Source organism: Pan paniscus, chromosome 9 (assembly GCF_029289425.2).
Source record: "Pan paniscus chromosome 9, NHGRI_mPanPan1-v2.0_pri, whole genome shotgun sequence".
In the NCBI taxonomy this organism is placed as follows: Eukaryota; Metazoa; Chordata; class Mammalia; order Primates; family Hominidae; genus Pan; species Pan paniscus.
The window spans coordinates 75,898,916-75,916,810 of record NC_073258.2 but is presented as its reverse complement, the minus strand read 5'-3'; the positions used below and the strand labels follow the sequence as shown (position 1 = coordinate 75,916,810).

The following is a 17,895-nucleotide window of genomic DNA, read 5'->3' as shown; positions in this document are numbered from 1 at the left end:
GCAAAGTACAATAGAGGGGACTGACAAAAGCAAATATTAGTCTTGACATATCTAATAAACCGGACAAACCCTCTGGCAAGACTCATTTTTAAAAGTTATAAATGATATTAATGAAAAGGAGACTATATGCAGGGATACAACAGAGATGAGAAATAAATATTAAACAAACTTTATTCCTTAAGTTTGAAAATCTAGATAAAGTTAATACAGTTTTAGAAAAAGTTACCAAACTAAGATATGGAAAATGTGAAGTCTTACAACTATTTAAAAATCTAAATCAGTATTTTAAAATCTATTCACAAAGATAACACAACTATCCCAATTATTCCAATCGATAAACCAAAGTTCTAACAATTCACCTGGTTTCTGCCCACAGGAATAAGGAATTTCCCTTCTTTCAAGCTCATGTAAGTACGTGTCTCTGTGACTGTTGTCTGAAAGGAGGAAGAACCTGCTGCCTATAGAGGAAGAATGTTAGTAGCAGCAGTTAAAATGGGGCAGATCTGAGGCTGAAAGCCAGATTAGTGAGGAAGTACTTCTTTCTAGAGGAGAGTAAGCAACAACCAGGACATAGTTTCAGCAACTGTCTTTGAATCTGTTCCAGTAACTCTGGAACCACCTCCCCAGTTCCTTATTAACAGACAATGATGTGTGTATGTATTTAAAACATTATTCTGAGAAGGGGACCATAGGGTGGGTTGGGTTGTTAGGAATACTCTATTTAATAACAAAAAAGGCTGTCAGTGGGGACAGGATATATTCTAAAAGTCTAAATTAACGTGCTATTAACAGTTTTCTCTGATGACTTCCACCATGGAGAAAAGGTTTGGGGTGTGGGTGGGGCTAGCCAGGAGTGGATAAGGTAGAGTTAGTGAGAGATCGGGCTCCAAGCTGAGGAGGAACTTGGGTCCAGAGAAAAACACAACTTCTGTGTATGCAAAGGGACTTTGCATCTTCTTCCATTCCCCGAAATTGTTCTGAAGCAAAGATTGTTTCTACACATATATAAAAGCATGACAAACATTAAATACACATTAGCAGTTGAAATTTGCAAATAATGAAAAAACATTACGATCTTTTTCCACTGTCCTCAGTGGCCCTCTATTTTCTAGAAAAAAGTCCGTCTGAGGTAACTGTGAGGAACTGAGAACTTCACTCATGATGATGTGATGGGTGTCAGGGTTTCCTGGTGGCAAGGGTGTTGCAGACCTATTAGAGGGTACAGAGCAGCCCAGCAGCCTTCTGGACTGGGCTGAAATGGCCACTCAGTAGATGCATGTGTCAGAAGCTGGCCAGAGGTGCTCTGCAGCTCTACAAAGTGTGCCCATGCTGAGGCTTGAGCCTGCAGAGGGTACTTTTTGTTTATGTGATGAGACACTCCTAAAATGCCACAAGTGCAAAGACAGGGGACCAACTGCAACATGTAGCTGGGCTGATAACCCACTTCTTCAACAAATCTAAACTGCTTCAACTGGTTTCTGGAGTCAGGGAAAAACCTTAAAATAGATCCATGTAGTCCAAGAAGTCTCCAGTGAGGCTTATAGGCAGATACTGGGGATATGGCACCCAACATTCTTTGTAATCATAAGGGATGTTTTTTATTTCCCAGGGAGTAAGGAGTCTTCATAATCTCAAAATACATTCTCTAAAACTTTTTTTTTTTTTTAACAAGTGACTTCACCCTAGAAAAGGAATAGGATGTATTCAAGGTCACAAATTCGAAAAAAGTTGCTAACAACCCAGGTTTCTTGTCTCTCATTTGAGGACCTATTTTCTTCCCCTCTCCTCAATCCATACTCCTTCCTGGAATAGTGAAAAAAACTGGGGAAAAATTATCATCAATAGGGTATTAAAGTAAAAACACTTATATGGAATATTATGTAGCTATTAAAAATGAGACTGACCTATGTGTATATATATATAGGGGTTATCACCCCAGCTACTTGTTGCAATTGGTCCCCTGCCTTTGCACTTGTGGTATTTTAGGACAGTTTCTTTTATATATATGTATGTCAGACTCTTTTTTTTCTTTTTTGAGACGGAGTTTTGCTCTTGTTGCCCAGGCTGGAGTGCAGGGTGCGATCTCGGCTCACTGCAACCTCCGCCTCCCAGTTCAAGCCATTCTCCTGCCTCAGCCTCCCAAGTAGCTGGGATTACAGGCATCTGCCACCATGCCCAGCCAATTTTTTGTATTTTTAGTAGAGATGTGGTTTCACCATGTTGGCCAAGGTGGTCTCGAACTCCTGACCTCAGGTGATTTACCTGTCTTGGTCTCCCAAAGTGCTAGGATTAAAGGCGTGAGCCACCATGCCTGGCCTCAGACTCATTTTTAATAGCTGCATTATACACACACACAGGGAAAATGCCTAAGATATATTAAGTTTAAAACACAAATTACAGGACATATATCGACATAATTCAATTTTTGTTAAAAAAAAAGTATGTGGAGACACATGTTTGCATGCACATGTAAAGAAAAAGGCACAGTGGGGGAACTCTAAGGGATCATCATGGAGAGGGTTATTCAGTCTCTATCTGCAAGCCTCGAGACCCTTGTGTCTAACAGTACAGTTGGCCCTCTATATCTACAGATTTAACCAACCATGGATTAAAAATATATTTTAAAAAATAACAAAAAATATAAATTAAAAAACCAATGCAGTATAACTATTTACATAGCATTTACATTATATTAGGTATTATAAGTAATCCAGAGGTGATTAAAAGTATATGGGAGGATGTGTGTAGGTTATATGCAAATACTATACCATTTTATATAAGGGACTTGAGCATCCTTGGATTTTGGTATGCTTGGGGATCCTGGAACCAATCTCCCACAAATACCAAGATGACTGTAACTCCTCCATTGTAAAAATACACTTATCCGGTTACATGCTTTCAAAAACTTTAAGAAGCTCACAGAGAATTCCGCAACTTACCCAAGGTTTACAGGAATGAAGAGTACAGAATCCAAGGCTTTAACTTTCTGTCCAGTGTTGTTCACAATTCCCTACTATGTGGTGTGAGATAGGACAACCTCTCCAAGACAAACAGGAAATGTGATAATGGTAATATCTTACAAACTGAATATAGTGTTGGGTACTAGGCTCAGCCAAAATTGATGTTTTGTAAGGCTGTAGGGAAATATTCCTAAAGGTCAAAGGATCTTGGCAAGCACCCAGGTCTTCTCTGACCATACTGGGAAAATACTGGAAAAGCGGCTGTTTTGTCTCTGCAGGACCACAAACTCTGAAGCCGGACTCCCCAGGTTTGAATCCCAGTTCTATCACTAGCTGTGTGACAATTATTTAACTTTTGTATCTCAGTTTCCTCATGTGTAAAATGGGGATAATAACAGCACCTGCCTCTTAGGATTGCTGTGAGCATTATTAACACATGTAAAGTACTTGGAGCATTTCTGGCACAAAATAAGTACAGAATGTTGTTATTATTATTATCACTGGAAAGCTAAGAGTTCCTCAGCTACAGGTTCTCAGGGGCCTTTGACAAGTAAAATAGCCTAAAAATGAAAAAAACCTATAGTAGAAAGATGTTAACACTTGTTTCTCTGTTCTCTCCATCAAAACTATGACTCCATTTTTTTCACATCTTCCTTTCTTTTATTGAAAAAAATTTTAGAAAATGGCAGTTAATAAAAGGCACAAACAAATCAACAGGGATATACTAGTGGAAAACACAATATAAAACTAAAATGCCATTGGCTTCTTTAATTGGTTAAAAGCACAAAATGTAACAGGCAGAAAGTCTGTTTCAAACAAATTAAAAAGCTATGTGTTTTTTAAATTCTTCCCAAATCAGATATATACACACCCACAAAAATAGTGTGTGAAGGAAAGCTGTCATACACAAGAAGTTGTATCCTGAATTCTTCAAGGAAACACATATTGAAATAGGAATTAAGAGTCAGCAACAGATTAATAATTTTTTTAAATTGAGTCTTAAAATGCTACATGGCCCAAAGCTATACTATATAAAGTACTGCTAGGTACAAAAGAAAAAGTCTGTACAGCTTTTAGCAAAACTGCTTTCCCAGAAAAGCAAATTAAAATAATGCAATCAGCAGATCAAGGAGACTACAGCTAGACATCAGAGCTACAACTTCTCATATCTGTGTCAGAAAATCCTATTTATCCAGAATAGACTAAAATTTCAGGACAAAACAGGGACTTTTTAACATTTCTTACTTTACCCATTTTAAGTTCTTTTTATCTCCCCCACCCCCCAAGCCACTAATTCAGCAAGATCCAGGAGAAAGAGGGCTACTTTTAGAATTGGCTACTTTATTTTTCTTTCTATGGCAAGACTGTCATGGAGCCTGGATATTTCAGGCTCATATGCATCCATGACCAGTGTCCCACTGTGGTCAAAAAACTTAGCAATGGACTTTGTGAACTCGGCTTCCCGCTGCTGCTTTGTTCTCCCACTGATGAAGGTCAGCTTCAAGGTGTATTTGTCATCAAACCTAAGCATGGGGGCAAAGATAACAAATTAAAAACCAAACACAGAGATTCAACCAGTAACAATACGGCACCAAGTGTTTCCGAAGAAAAGGAGTAAGCTGGGCACGGTGATACAGGGAACAAACACATCCTTTAAAAGCAAAAGCAAAAACAAAACCCCAGGGCTCCTAACTTTTCAAGATACTAGTTCTGATTCTTAGGTGTTGATATATCTTTCCTACTTTAATTACTGTGTACCTCCTTTACCTTGTTGTAGACTTTTAAACCACGTGGACCATCTTCTCTCATCTCTGGACTTCGTATTTGCCATGCTAGACAGGTTTTCCTAGCAGACTCTTCTCCCCTATCTCACCTGAGAAGTTCTTATTTGTTAACACTATACTTGGGCATAAACTTTTCTGGGAAAGCCTACCAATCTGGGTCAGATGTGTTTCCTCTGTCTTCGACAGTACCATCAATCAATATTCAACTCAAATACTGACCTCCTGTCATATGCCAGGCCTAATAATAGGCTCTTATGGTATCAACAAAATTACCTATCTGTTGACATGATGTGTACTACGTTCTTCACTAGACTGGGAGGTTTCTTTTCCCTTTGTTTCTGGTGCTTGAATCAGGATTGTCTAGGAGATTCTTGAGCAAAGATTTTTGTCTTAATTGCTTCATACTCTTAGCTGGGTTTCTAGTAGGCAATCAAATTTTTATAAATAAATGAAGAACCCTTGCTTTCAAGGATGCTCTCCAATCCCAGGGTGCCTAGTCCTTGCACTCTGTAATCAATCTAGCTCCAGGTTTTACTCTGATCCCAGGCCAGGGATGCCAACTGCTTTACTAAATGAACTCCAGAGATTCCTTAGCTATACTTCAAGGTACCCTGAAGGCCATTACTATGTCCATTCATTCAAGAGGGTTTAATGACACCAATTACTGGTAGGCTGACATCCCCCACCCTGTTTCCATTTATTAGGACATATTCAGTGGATTGTCAAGCTAGTATTATCTTTAAATGAAGCAGTTTCTTGAGGCTCTATTTCTGCATGTTTAAAATGGGAGAACTTCCACCTGCTTTCAGGATTACTGTCATGACTAAAACAGTGTCTATCATTAACTAGTGCTCAAAAGGTCACAGCTCCGCAATAATTGTTGGTCTAGGCAGTAACTCCCAACTTGGAGAGCTAGTAGTGAAGTTCCTTTAACTATTTTCAACACCTCAAAAGATTTTCTCAAGTTCTGACCAACTGCTAATTGATATCACAGTAATTTTTAGACTTCTGTGCCCAGTTTTATTGGCAGTTACATGGCTTTGGTGGCAGTCCATGATCTGATGAGTTGTGACCTGATACATTTTAGAAATGTTCATTAATTCAGATATTTACTGAGCCTACCTATATGTGACAGGCAGTTTTAGATGGTAAGGATATATGGCAGTGAACATAATATAAATGTCTGCCTTTTGGGACTTTCATTTTAGTGTGTGTGAGGGAACAGACAGTATAAAAAAAGAAGATGTTCTCTTAAATAGATGGGCAGAAAAGCCTTCACTAAGCAGATGTCTGAGCAGAGCCAAGAAAGGTAAGAGAATAAGCTATCTGGAAAAAGAATGTTCCAGGAAAAAGGAACAGCAAGTGCAAAGGCCCTGAGGCAAGAACATCCCTGAAATGTCTTAAGAACAGAAAGGGGCCTAATGTGAACAGAATAAAGTGGGAGAGGATGAGAGCCAAGGAGATGAGGGTATGTTTGCATCGGTATGTGGAGTGCAGAGAATAGACATGTATGGACTTCTAAGCCATCCTTAGGATTTTGGCAATTTCTCTGAGAGAGTTTTGAGCAAAAGACTGAGTTGATCTGACTTACGTTTCAAAAGGATCACTTTGCTTGCTGTCCTGGGAATAGACTATGGGTGGAGAGAGGGCTGCAGAAGTCCATTACAACATCATTACAGTAAGCCGGGTGCAGTGGCTCATGCCTATAATCCCAGCACTTTGGGAGGCCAAGGCGGGCAGATCACGAGGTCAGGAGATCCAGACCATCCTGGCTAACATGGTGAAACCCCGTCTCTACTAAAAATACAAAAAATTAGCCAGACGTGGTGGCAGGTGCCTGTAGTCCCAGCTATTTGGGAGGCTGAGGCAGGAGAATGGTGTGAACCCAGGAGGCGGAGCTTGCAGCGAGCCGAGATCGCGCCACTGCACTCCAGCCTAGATGAAAGTGTGAGACTCTGTCTCAAAAAAACAAAACAAAAAAAGAACATCATTATAGTAACATATGTGAGAGAGGATGGTAGCTGTGGAGATGGTAAATGGTTGGACAATACATTTAGATGGTGGAGCTAACAGGATTTGCTGACAGACTAAAGAAGGACTGAGAAAGAGGAGTCAAAATGACTCCAGAGCTCTGTAAGGACAGCACTGCCATTTACTGAAGTGGGAAAAACTGAGGGAAGGGCAGGTTTGGATGAGTGAGAGATGAGTTAGGTTTTGGACCTGTTGACTTTGAGATGCCTATTAGGATCCAACATCAAACAGAATGCCAGAATATATTTAGAGTTCAGAGAAGAGGTCAAGGATGAAAATACAAATTTAGAGATCTTCATCATAGAGAAGAGGTTCCAGAACAAGCCCTGGTGGCATTTCAAATGTAAAAAAATGGGAGATGAAGAATCACAAAGGAGACTGAGGAACAAACATTAAGGTAAGAAGAAAATTAGAAGTGTGTGGTATCTGAGAAGCCTAGTTAAAAAAAAAAAAGTATTACAAAGTAAGGGTAATTAGCTATGTCAAATGCTGCTGACAGGTCAAGTAAAGAAGACAAGAGCAGATCCAGGTGATAGCACAAGAAGAAAAGGAGAGCAGAGAAATGAGGAGACTGTGTGAGAATCAGAAGGGGAAAGAAAACCTTTTTTTTTTTCAGTTGGGAGAAATTACAGTATATTTGTATGTCAGAAGGAATGATCCAGCAGAGAGGAAAACATCAAGTAAGAGAGAAGAGATAGAATCCCATAGACCCAAGGGAGGGAAGGCCTTAGATAGGTACTTGGAAGTAGGTGAGTAGTGATGGTAGACTTATGATGGCTTCTATCTTCCCAACAACAAAAAACCGAGAGTAAAGATGGGGGAGGAGGCCTAGCAGGTTTGAGGACAGGGAAGATACGAAAGATCCTCCAGGACAGGGAGAGAGTAACTGGACTACAGAAGTGTCATGGAATCTAAGCCAGGTAAGGAGGAAGTGAAGTGGGTTACAGATGCCACTGGGGCAGAAGAAATGCCGTGACAAGAGAACTAGAAGGAAATAAATGAGAGTAACAGGAAGCAATGGTCAGGGTGGGATACTTAAAACTGAAATTATTGCAGGTAATTTGTTCTTATTAATTGCAAGGTCTACTAGGGTATGTCTATGAAAATAAATGTTTAAGGCATGATAGAAAACAGGATAATGGGAAGAAAGGAAGTAAAACTGAGAGGCCAAGTTACTAGAATAACCATCTATGTGAATATGGCAATCACCAAGACTTAAGAAAGGACAAATGTTAGAGAGAGTGCCAATGAGCCAGGAATTATCTTCAAAAGACTAGGTGTGTGTTTAACCGCAAAGAAGAGGCATAGAAGTGGCACAATGTGATGACATGCATTCAAAGGGGGGATTTTAGGGAAGAGGACGCATTGGAAGCTGCAAAGGGGAGACCCATCTCTACCTGTAGTACCGGAGTAATGAAGGCTGTGAGAGAAACATCAGCCACCACTTGCAGTCTGCAGTGGAAATATGTCCTCAGAGGTTATGGTCAGGTTTCACTTAGGGTAAGAAAGAGAAGGGAAGTTCCCCTTCCTGTGTCCATGTGATCTCATTGTTCAATTCCCACCTATGAGTGAGAATATGCGATGTTTGGTTTTTTGTTCTTGCGATAGTTTACTGAGAATGATATATCCCTTGGGGAAAATATTGCCTAAGTATGCAGGAAAAAAAAAAAAAAAAATATATATATATATATAAAACATTAATAAGAGAGATTAGATTGATTTATAGCTATGCTATAAATGAAATGAGATAGATTTTATATTGTCTTATAACCTTATATGGTAAATGTTCATATTACAAAGTTAAATAAAAGTTTCAGTGGATCCAATTTGTTGTTTAAAAAAAAAAAAAAGAGAAGGGAATGTTCATAGAGATGGCTAGGTTATAGGGGACTTTGTGGATGGCTGACAATGACTGGGCTGCAGGCAAAGACTAATTAGGAGGCCAAGGCTGCAGCCCAGCCCAGATGAATGTCAATCATTCACATAACAAAACATGCCACGCCAGGCCCTGGGCTGGGTCTGGTTACCAAGGGGTGAGTGAGAAAGTCCCACCTGGGCTTAGGTTTCTACTGTATAGTGAATGGTAAAAGAGCTCACACTTTGGAGGAGGGGGTGGGCCCAGGAGAAGACACAGATATTAAATAATTATAGCTCCATGTGGTAACTAACAGAGGTAAGCATAAATGCTTTTAAGAATAACTAGGATGGGCTGGGCGTGGTGGCTCACACCTGTCATCCCACCACTTTGGGAGGCCAAGGCTAGGCGATCACTTGAGGTCAGGAGTTCAAGTCCAGCCTGGCCAACATGGTGAAACCCCATCTCTACAAAAAATACAAAAATTAGCCAGGTGTGGTCGTGGGTCCGTAATCCCAGCTACTCAGGAGGCTGAGGCAGGAGAATCACTTGAAGCCGGATGAGGAGGTTGCAGTGAGCCAAGATCGCGTCATTGCGCTCCAGCCTGGGTGACAAGAGTGAAACTCCGTCTCAAAAAAAAAAAAGAATAACTAGGACCACCTAATTTAGACTAAGGCATGTTAAGGAAGACTAAGGTATGTCAGGGAAGGCTTCTTGGAAGTAGGAGTGAGCCAGGTTACAGAAAGATAGCTAAGCCAGAGAGAAGAATATGTTTAAAGGTACGGGGTCACCGGAAACTTGGATAACTTAGCATATTGCAAATTCCATAATATTGCCAGAGTAAGAGAATGTATTTTGAGAGGGGCATAAAAGAAAGCTGGAGATGTCACTAGGGGATGAATGCTGTAATACTTCATATGCTGAAGGAGTTTAGACTGTATAATGAATGTGCTGGGGAGTGACAAAATCACTTTTTGCGAGAGAGTCACATAGCTTGTGTTGTCTGCACGTGGCAACTAGTAGTCTGTGAAACCTTTCATTGCCATTTTCACATCACATGACCTGGCAGTGGGAATAAGACATCAGAATCAGCCACTGTTAAGCTACTAATCAGTCGGTGAGGTGGGGGAGGGAGAAGACATCAGCAGAAAGCCAGGAAGAGAGCAAGAACATTCACACTTCCACTCCACCAACAATATGGCAGTTGGTAAAAATCAGCAGGAAACGTGAAAAAAATCAGAACCCTTGTACACTGCTAGTGAGATTGTAAAATAGGGCAGCCACTTTGGACAACAGTCTGGCAGTTCCTCAAACAAAGAGAGTTAGCATACCATACAAGTCTTCTCCCAGGTGTATTACCCAAGAGAAATGAAAACATGTCTACCTAAAAACATGTACACAAATATGTATAGCAACATTATTCATAATAGCCAAAAAGTAGAAACAACTCAAATGTCTGTCAACTAACAAATGGATAAACAAAATGGAATATTACTTGACCACAGAAAGGAATGAAGTACTGATACATGCTACAACATGAACAAACCTTGTGTGCAGTATATATAGGAAGTAATTGCACTAAGTGAAAGAACCCAGTTATAAAAGACCACATATTGTATGATTCCATTCATATGAAATGTCCATAAAAGAGAACAGAGAAAGTAGACTGGTGGTTGCCCAGGGCTCAGGCAAGTGGGAGGATAGGGAAGTGATTAGCTAGAGTACAGAGGTTTTTTTTTTGAGGTGATGAAAATGCTCTAAAATTGACTGTGATCATCGTTGCAAATATCTGTAAATACTACTAGATACTTTTGAACTGTACACTTTAAATGGGTGAACTGTATGTATGGTAGGTGAATTATATAAAAGTTCTTAAAAAATACAAAAGTCAGAATAAAAATAATGAAATTATAATGCTGCTAGGTTTTAGAATTCTGCAACTCTGCTTCAGTGGCCTGGCAGAGGATGCAGATTATGATGGCTGAGGCCAAAGGGCAGCTAGAAGCCCTGTCAGGAGATAAGCAAGAACTCAGCTGCAACAACAGAATGAAGGTCTGCTTCCCTTTCTCATAGGCGCTTCTACAAGTTGGCAATGAGACAGTCTGTATGGCACAGATGCTACACTTAACTTCATATATAAATAATTGTACCTATAATTTGTGCGGCTATTATGCACTAGTTAAGTATAATAGGTTTTTAAGATAGTGACTACGAGTATGAATTCTGGTTTCAAACTTGGGCTGGAATTCCTGCTCTACCACTTTTGGGCTATATGATACTGGAAGAGTTGATTTAAACTTTGGGCCTGTATTCTTATCTATAAAATGAGTGTTCTAAAACTTAATGAGATAATGCATTTAGCAGAATACCCAACATACAGTAAATGTTCAATAAACATTTGCTATTATAATTGGTATTTCATCTTCCCAGAAACTCTAGGCATCATTTTTGACCCCACTAAACCTCAGATAATTTATATGATTTACCCAAAGTTATACAGCTAGAAAGAAACTGAATTGGAACATGAACCTAGTTCTTGGTACCTACAAAACACATGTGTGTCAGCTGCACAAAGTTATACCTAACACTGGTCAGAAACAGACTCTAGATTGTGCTTTTTTTGAGTTGCCCAGTGCACTGCTCCAGATATTCTTGATTGTATTCGTGGAGAGAAGACAGGATCATAGAAGACACAGAAGCTAATGGAGTTCTTCAAAGATAACTGATCTCACATCTTTGGCCTTTATAGTTTTGTATGCTTAATCGTCTCTGTTAACTGGCCACAGGAAAAAGTACCTTCTCCCACAGTTTATCCTCAGAGCATTTCTGTGATAATGCAATCTCAGAACTATAGGGCTAGGACAAACCTTCTAGATCATCCATACTCCTTTCTTCATTTTATATGACTAGCCCTATGATCCACATAGAGTAGGCACATAATAAGTTTTCTGTTGATAATGACAACATGCCAGGGCAAATCCAACACCAGGATTTAAAAATCTGTGAGGATAGTCATACCTTTTAAGACTGGAGGACAGCTGCCAAATATCATCAGGATCCATTCCTGTAGGATCTTTCCTGTGGGCCACGAGAAAGATGCTCTTCTCCTTATATGAGGTATAAATGGTCAGAATCCCCATCATCACAAAATAGGTTCAAATAAAGTTAAGGGGAAAATACCCAAACATAAAAGAGAAGTAACACAAATTGACAAGCAACAGATATAAAAACTTTCATAATGATAGTCCTAAAGAAGACAGCTTTGTCTTGCTGCCAAAACACTGAAAATTTAGCTATTTCATTTTCATCCTTATGTTTATATACCAAGAGAAGCAAGGCTCTCTCTGGTTAATTCTGCAAACACCTCAGAAAGGAAGAAAAGAAAAAGATAACAGAGCATAAACTAGCTCTCATCTTTATGTTCAAAGACAACATGTATAATAAGATACCTAGTTTGTCAAGACTTTGTTATAATAGTGCTTATTTCTTTATAAAAAACAATGAATAGTCCCAGTGGACTTGACCATGTTCAACTGATTTTAAGGGTTATTAAGAGAAGAAAAGTGACCCAAATAGTTTACTATAAGAGAGTATGTCAAATAGTACTACGATTACTTCCTATATGCATATAGACTTATTATTATATTGTTTTTGACAGTATTAAGTACCATAGATAATAAGCACTTATAGTTTGCCAAAAACTGGCATAAGAGCTTTGTGTATACTGTGCCATTTAAATTTCATAAACAAGGCTGGGCACGATGGCTCACACCTTTAATACTAGCACTCTGGGAGGCCGAGGCAGGTGGATTGCTTGAGACCTGGAGTTTGAAACCAGCCTGGCCAACAAGGAACAATGGGAGACCCCATTTCTACTAAAAATACAAAAATTAAGGCTAGGCGTGGTGGCTCACGCCTGTAATCCCAGCACTTTGGGAGGCTGAGGTGGGCAGATCACTTGAGGTCAGGAGTTCGAGATGAGCCCGGCCAACATGGTGAAACCCCATGTCTCTACCAAAAATACAAAAATTAGCTGGGCGTGGTGGTACATGCCTGTAGTCCTGCTACTCAGGAGGCTGAGGCATGAGAATGGCTTGAACCCAGGAAGCAGAGGTTGCAGGGTTGCAGTGAGCCAAGATCATGCCACTGTGCTCCAGCCTGTGTGACACAGCAAGACTCTGTCTCAAAAAAAAAAAAAAAAACCACAAAAACCAAAAAAAAATTAGCTGGATGTAGTGGTGCAGGCCCATAATCCCAGCTACTTGTGTGGCTGAGGCAGGAGAATCACTTGAACCTGGGAGGCAGAGGCTATAGTGAGGCAAGATCGTGCCACTGCACTCCAGCCTGGGCAACAGAGTGAGACCCTGTATCAAAAAATAAAAATAATGAATTTCATGAACAGTGCTCGCTTCGGCAGCACATATACTAAAATTAGAACGATACAGAGGTTAGCATGGCCCTAGCACGAGGATGACAGGCAAATTCATGAAGCATTCCATTAAAGAAGAGTTAAAAAATAGATAAATTTCATGAACAGGAAAGGCAGGAAAATATAGTACAAAGTATATGGACTTTAGAGTAGAGATAATCCTAGATTTAAATCTTGGCGTTTAATCAGTATGATTGTAACAAATAACTTCCTTCCCCAAGTCTTAGTATCCTTACCTTTAAAATTGGGATAATACTGATATTTTAGAATTATCATGAGATTTAGAGATGAAGGATATATGCAGTCTAGGATACAGAAGACTTTTTTTTTTTGAGACAGGGTCTCACTCTGTCACCCAGGCTAGAGTACAGTGGCATGATCTCAGCTCACTGCAGCCTCAACATCCCAGGCTCAAGCAATCCTCCCATCTCAGCTTCCTCAGTAGCTGGGATTATAGGTGTGTGCCACCACACCCAGCTAATTTATTTTTTATTTTATCTAATTAATTTATTTATTTTGAGACAGAGTCTTGCTCTATCGCCCAGGCTGGAGTGCAGTAGCAGATCTCGGCTCACTGCGACTTCCGCCTCCTGGATTCAAGTGATTCTTGTGCCTCAGCCTCCCAACTATCTGGGACTACAGGCATGCGCCACCATGCCCAGCTAATTTTTGTATTTTTGGTAGTGACAGGTTTCTCCAAGTTGCTCAGGCTGGCCTTGAACTCTCGGGCTCAAGCGATTCGCCCGCCTTGGCCTCTCAAAGTGTTGGGATTACAGGCGTGAGCCACGATGCCCAGCAACAGAAGACATTTATAATGGTAGTCCCTACTATTATAAATAAAACTGACATGACAAAAATAAGACCTTGTTTTATTAAACAAATATAACCAAACAAATGAATTACCATCAAGGTAGTTCTCTTGGGAGGCCAGATATTTGTAATAATGTTGCTATCATTTTCAAATCTCTTTGGAATTCCCCTGGGAACTGTCTCTAGAACCTATGGAATATTATTCTTCTGAACTGCCTTAATAGTGAAAAATTCATACTGGGATGATTAATCTGATTACTGAAAGGAGTCAAGGATCACCTGGTGCCACTTCTGGGGGCTATGTGGGGCAATCTGGATAATACAATTTTTGACTAGGATCTGCTTTATCAGAGGTTTGCTAACTGCCTCTGAAGATAAATCTCCAACATGAAGTTTTAAAACATATTTCAGGTTGGCTGGGCACAGTGGCTTATGTCTGTAATCCCAGCACTTTGGGAGGATTGCTTGGGCCCAGGAGTTTTGAGACCAGCCTAGGCAACGTAGTAGGACCTTGTCTCTGTAAAAAATTTAAAAATTAGGCAGACATGGTGGCATGTGCCCGTCTACTCAGGAGGTTGAGGTGGGAGAACTGCTCGAGCCAGGAGGCTGACGCTGCAGTGAGTCATGATCATACCACTGTACTTCAGCCTGGGTGACAGGGTAAGACCCTGTCTCAAAAAAAACGAAAACAAAACAAAATTTAGGTAGTGGTAACATTGTTTAAAAAAGTAAACTACCAACCAAAATTACCTATTTTAATAGTGAAGTATAATTAAGTTCTTTATATTCAACTTCTTGAGAAAAAAAATCACGCTGGGTAGGCAACGACCATGATCTTACATTTATCATAAAAAAAGAGGGGAAAGGAAATGATTATGTATCAAATACAATATAAAATCTCTCATTTAATCTTTATGATAATTCTGAATGCTACCCATATTTATAAATGAGTGGTATTCAAATCATCTCAAAAATAAGTAAATTTTCATTAGCACAAGATCACAGATACCTTGGATTTCAAACCCATATTCTTTAGCTCCAGAATAAGTTCTTAATTCCACTGTAATACAAGCCACACTTGTATCTCATGCTCAGTACTTTCCAGTTCAGCTCCTCAGCTTCAAGTAAACTTGATACAGATCTGAGTCTCCAAAATCAGATCCTTTCCTAATATCCTAGAATGAGTGGCTTGAAGCAGCCACATCTAACGGGAAAAGTTCTGGGCTAGAAATGAGAAGAGCTGGGTTCACTATTACTATGTGTTTTGCTATTAAGTGCTCATATTAGGACAATAACCTCTACATTAATAACAAAAATGAATTACGATAAAATAACCATACAAACCATAAAATATCAGTGACAGTTACTATATAAACTGATAGATATTTACTATATAAACATCACAGCTCAAAATGTTGAATTCTAACATTAGCAAGCCCTAATATGAAAGTCCGTTTTGTTTTTTGTAGGGAGAAATATCAGCAGATTTAAAAAAATAGTCACTAGAAAACAACTTGAGCATAAATAAAGGATATGATATGACACACAAAGCCAAAACGGGTTTGGACTCTGGAAACGGGTGCATATAATCCCAAATCAAAGCCACTATGGCAAAGAAACAGGAGATTGTACAGATGGTGAGGCGACCATCAATTAGACCAAAATTCTCCACATATTTGTATTTTTCCAGAAGTACCTGGTGAGAAAAAGAAGGAATCAAGCTAATAGGAATACTTCCTTCCCAGTATGTGCTTTTATTCTTGATTTCCATGATAAAAGAATCATATGAATTACCAAGTAGTTCCCTCCAGTTGGGATTTTACCACACCAAACAAGTAAAACTCAAGCCTTCTATAAAGAACCAAGAGAAAAAGTTCATCAATCCCTCATATAAAAAACTTTAAACTCCTCAACTTTTCCCACAGCTAAAATGTTTTACTTTTACAAATGGAGAGATGATTTATCATGAATGAATGTCCTATCTTCTCTCAACCTTCTGTGCTCTAGGCTAATTAATCTCAAAAACAAAAAATTACCAGCTTTCTTCAGATAGCCAACATTTATATTTCTTTTTTTTTAATTTTATTATTATTATACTTTAAGTTTTAGGTTACATGTGCACAACGTGCAGGTTTGTTACATATGTATACATGTGCCATGTTGGTGATATTTCAACACACTTCCTCTGACTTTTTCTGTGAGAAATTTTAGAAACTGCTTTCTGACTCAATTTCTAACACTGAAAACTAAGGTCACTCCAAGTTACAAAAGGAAAAGATTTCCCAGGAGAGATGGCCATCAGCTGTATAGATACTAACCAACCCCTCCTCAAGAAAGTACCTTTTTGGCAGAATCATCCAAAGAGTTTTTCACAGCTGATCCATCCCACTTGTCAATTTTTACAGGCTTATCATCTATCTTCCACTGTAAAACAAACAAAAAAGTTGTGCATCAAGAAACCTGGCCTCTTACTGAAAGTAAAATGAACCACTTTTTAAGAGCATCCCTCATGCACATATAATATTTACTCTTTGTCTTCTGATGTTGCAGAACTAAAATACAAAACAGGCTATTCTGGGCACACTCCTATGGGGTAGCCCTGCAAGCAGCAGTTAAAAACAAACAAAAAAGACCAAACAATTAAAAATCAGGTTGAAAGAGACTAGGTCACTAGAGTCAGGTGGTACTCATGTGATGCTGATGTTGCCAGTCTCCATGCAGAGAATATAAAAACAACCCCAGAACCAGAAAACGTATATGGGCTGCACAGACTGTAAGTGTAAACTTGTATATCCCACCTTCATTTTACCGAAAAGTGAGTACAGAAAATTACTCTATTTGTTCATTCTTTCTTTCTGTGACCACAAAACTCAGAAAATACAGATACATGAATTTACAGATACTAACAAAATGGGGAGGATCTCCTTTAATATCACTTTGTCAGCTAACAACTTTTATCATTTTACCAGCATGTCTTAACTTTAAGATAGCAATTCCAGGATAGCCTGTTGGAAACAACACTACATTTTAAATTACAAACCAAGTCCCAGACTCAGTCCCAACACGAGTTGAGTGGACAAACTCTACTTCTATTTCCCTTATCTATAGAGGTTTAGAAAGTTTCCCAAACACTGCTATTCAGAGGCAAATAATTCTCTCACTGCTCATGTAGAAGTTCAAAATGTTACAGCACCTACGAATGCCAATTTAGCACCCTGAATTCAACTTCCCACTTCCAGGAATGTTTCTATAACTGAATACATGTGAAATGATATACAAGGGTACTCACTGCAGCATTGTCTGTAATAGTGAAAAGCTGGAGGTAACTCGAGTGCTCATTTACAAGGGGATTGGTTAAACAAACTACGGTACATCCAGATATCTTATCAGGGTAGAGAAATACAGGGAGGAGTAAGATTACTCTATGTGTGCCTTTAAAATGTTTTAACCATGTGAATATATTACATAGTAAAAAATTTTCTCAAATGCAAGTATTTAAGTAAATATAGCTTAAGAGGAACAGGGTGCTACAAATAATCTGATAAACCTGTTTTTTGTAGACCATTAATGGCCAACTCTTAATTTTTTAGATCAAGTGAACAAATATTGTATCCCATAAAAATTACAAACCAGCAAGCAATCCAACGTTCATCTGGATTTAGAATGGATTATTTTACTGAAAGACAGAGAATGTCATATTTATCTTTCGGAATGAGCACAAGTACAAAGATAATGCCTATAAGAAATAAAGAGATGGCAGTGGTGAGTACCTGCCATCCCAGATACTTGGGAGGCTGAGGTGGCAGAACAGCTTGAGCCCAGGAGTTTGAGTCCAGCCTGGGCAATATAGTGAGAGCTTGTCTCTGAAAATAAATAAATAAATAAATAAATAAACAATAAAAAATAAAATAAGAGATGGGATAAAAATAATTGTAAAGATTTTAAACAACTACAGAAATACAATTCATCAACCTTGATTTTTTTTTTAACTGTGATTCTATATATTATTACACAAAAGAGAAAACC

At 39.0% G+C, this 17,895-nt stretch overlaps 1 protein-coding gene and 1 non-coding gene across 2 annotated transcripts in view; one reads left to right on the top strand and one right to left on the bottom strand.

Annotated features, from left to right (window-relative positions):
- Positions 1–3,702: 3,702 nt before the first annotated feature.
- SPCS2 (signal peptidase complex subunit 2) overlaps positions 3,703–17,895 on the bottom strand; it is a 28,677-nt gene continuing 14,484 nt past the window's right edge. Inside the window, exons 2-5 of the mRNA XM_055094681.1 lie at positions 16,210–16,293; positions 15,406–15,565; positions 11,649–11,784; positions 3,703–4,483 (exon numbers count right to left, since the gene is read on the bottom strand). Coding sequence (XP_054950656.1) covers positions 4,297–4,483; positions 11,649–11,784; positions 15,406–15,565; positions 16,210–16,293 — 567 coding nt within the window. The 3' untranslated portion in view covers positions 3,703–4,296. The remainder of the gene's footprint in view (positions 4,484–11,648; positions 11,785–15,405; positions 15,566–16,209; positions 16,294–17,895) is intronic.
- LOC112441235 (U6 spliceosomal RNA) lies at positions 13,032–13,135 on the top strand. Its single transcript, XR_003029179.1, has one exon. It is a non-coding gene; the product is annotated as a U6 spliceosomal RNA (small nuclear RNA).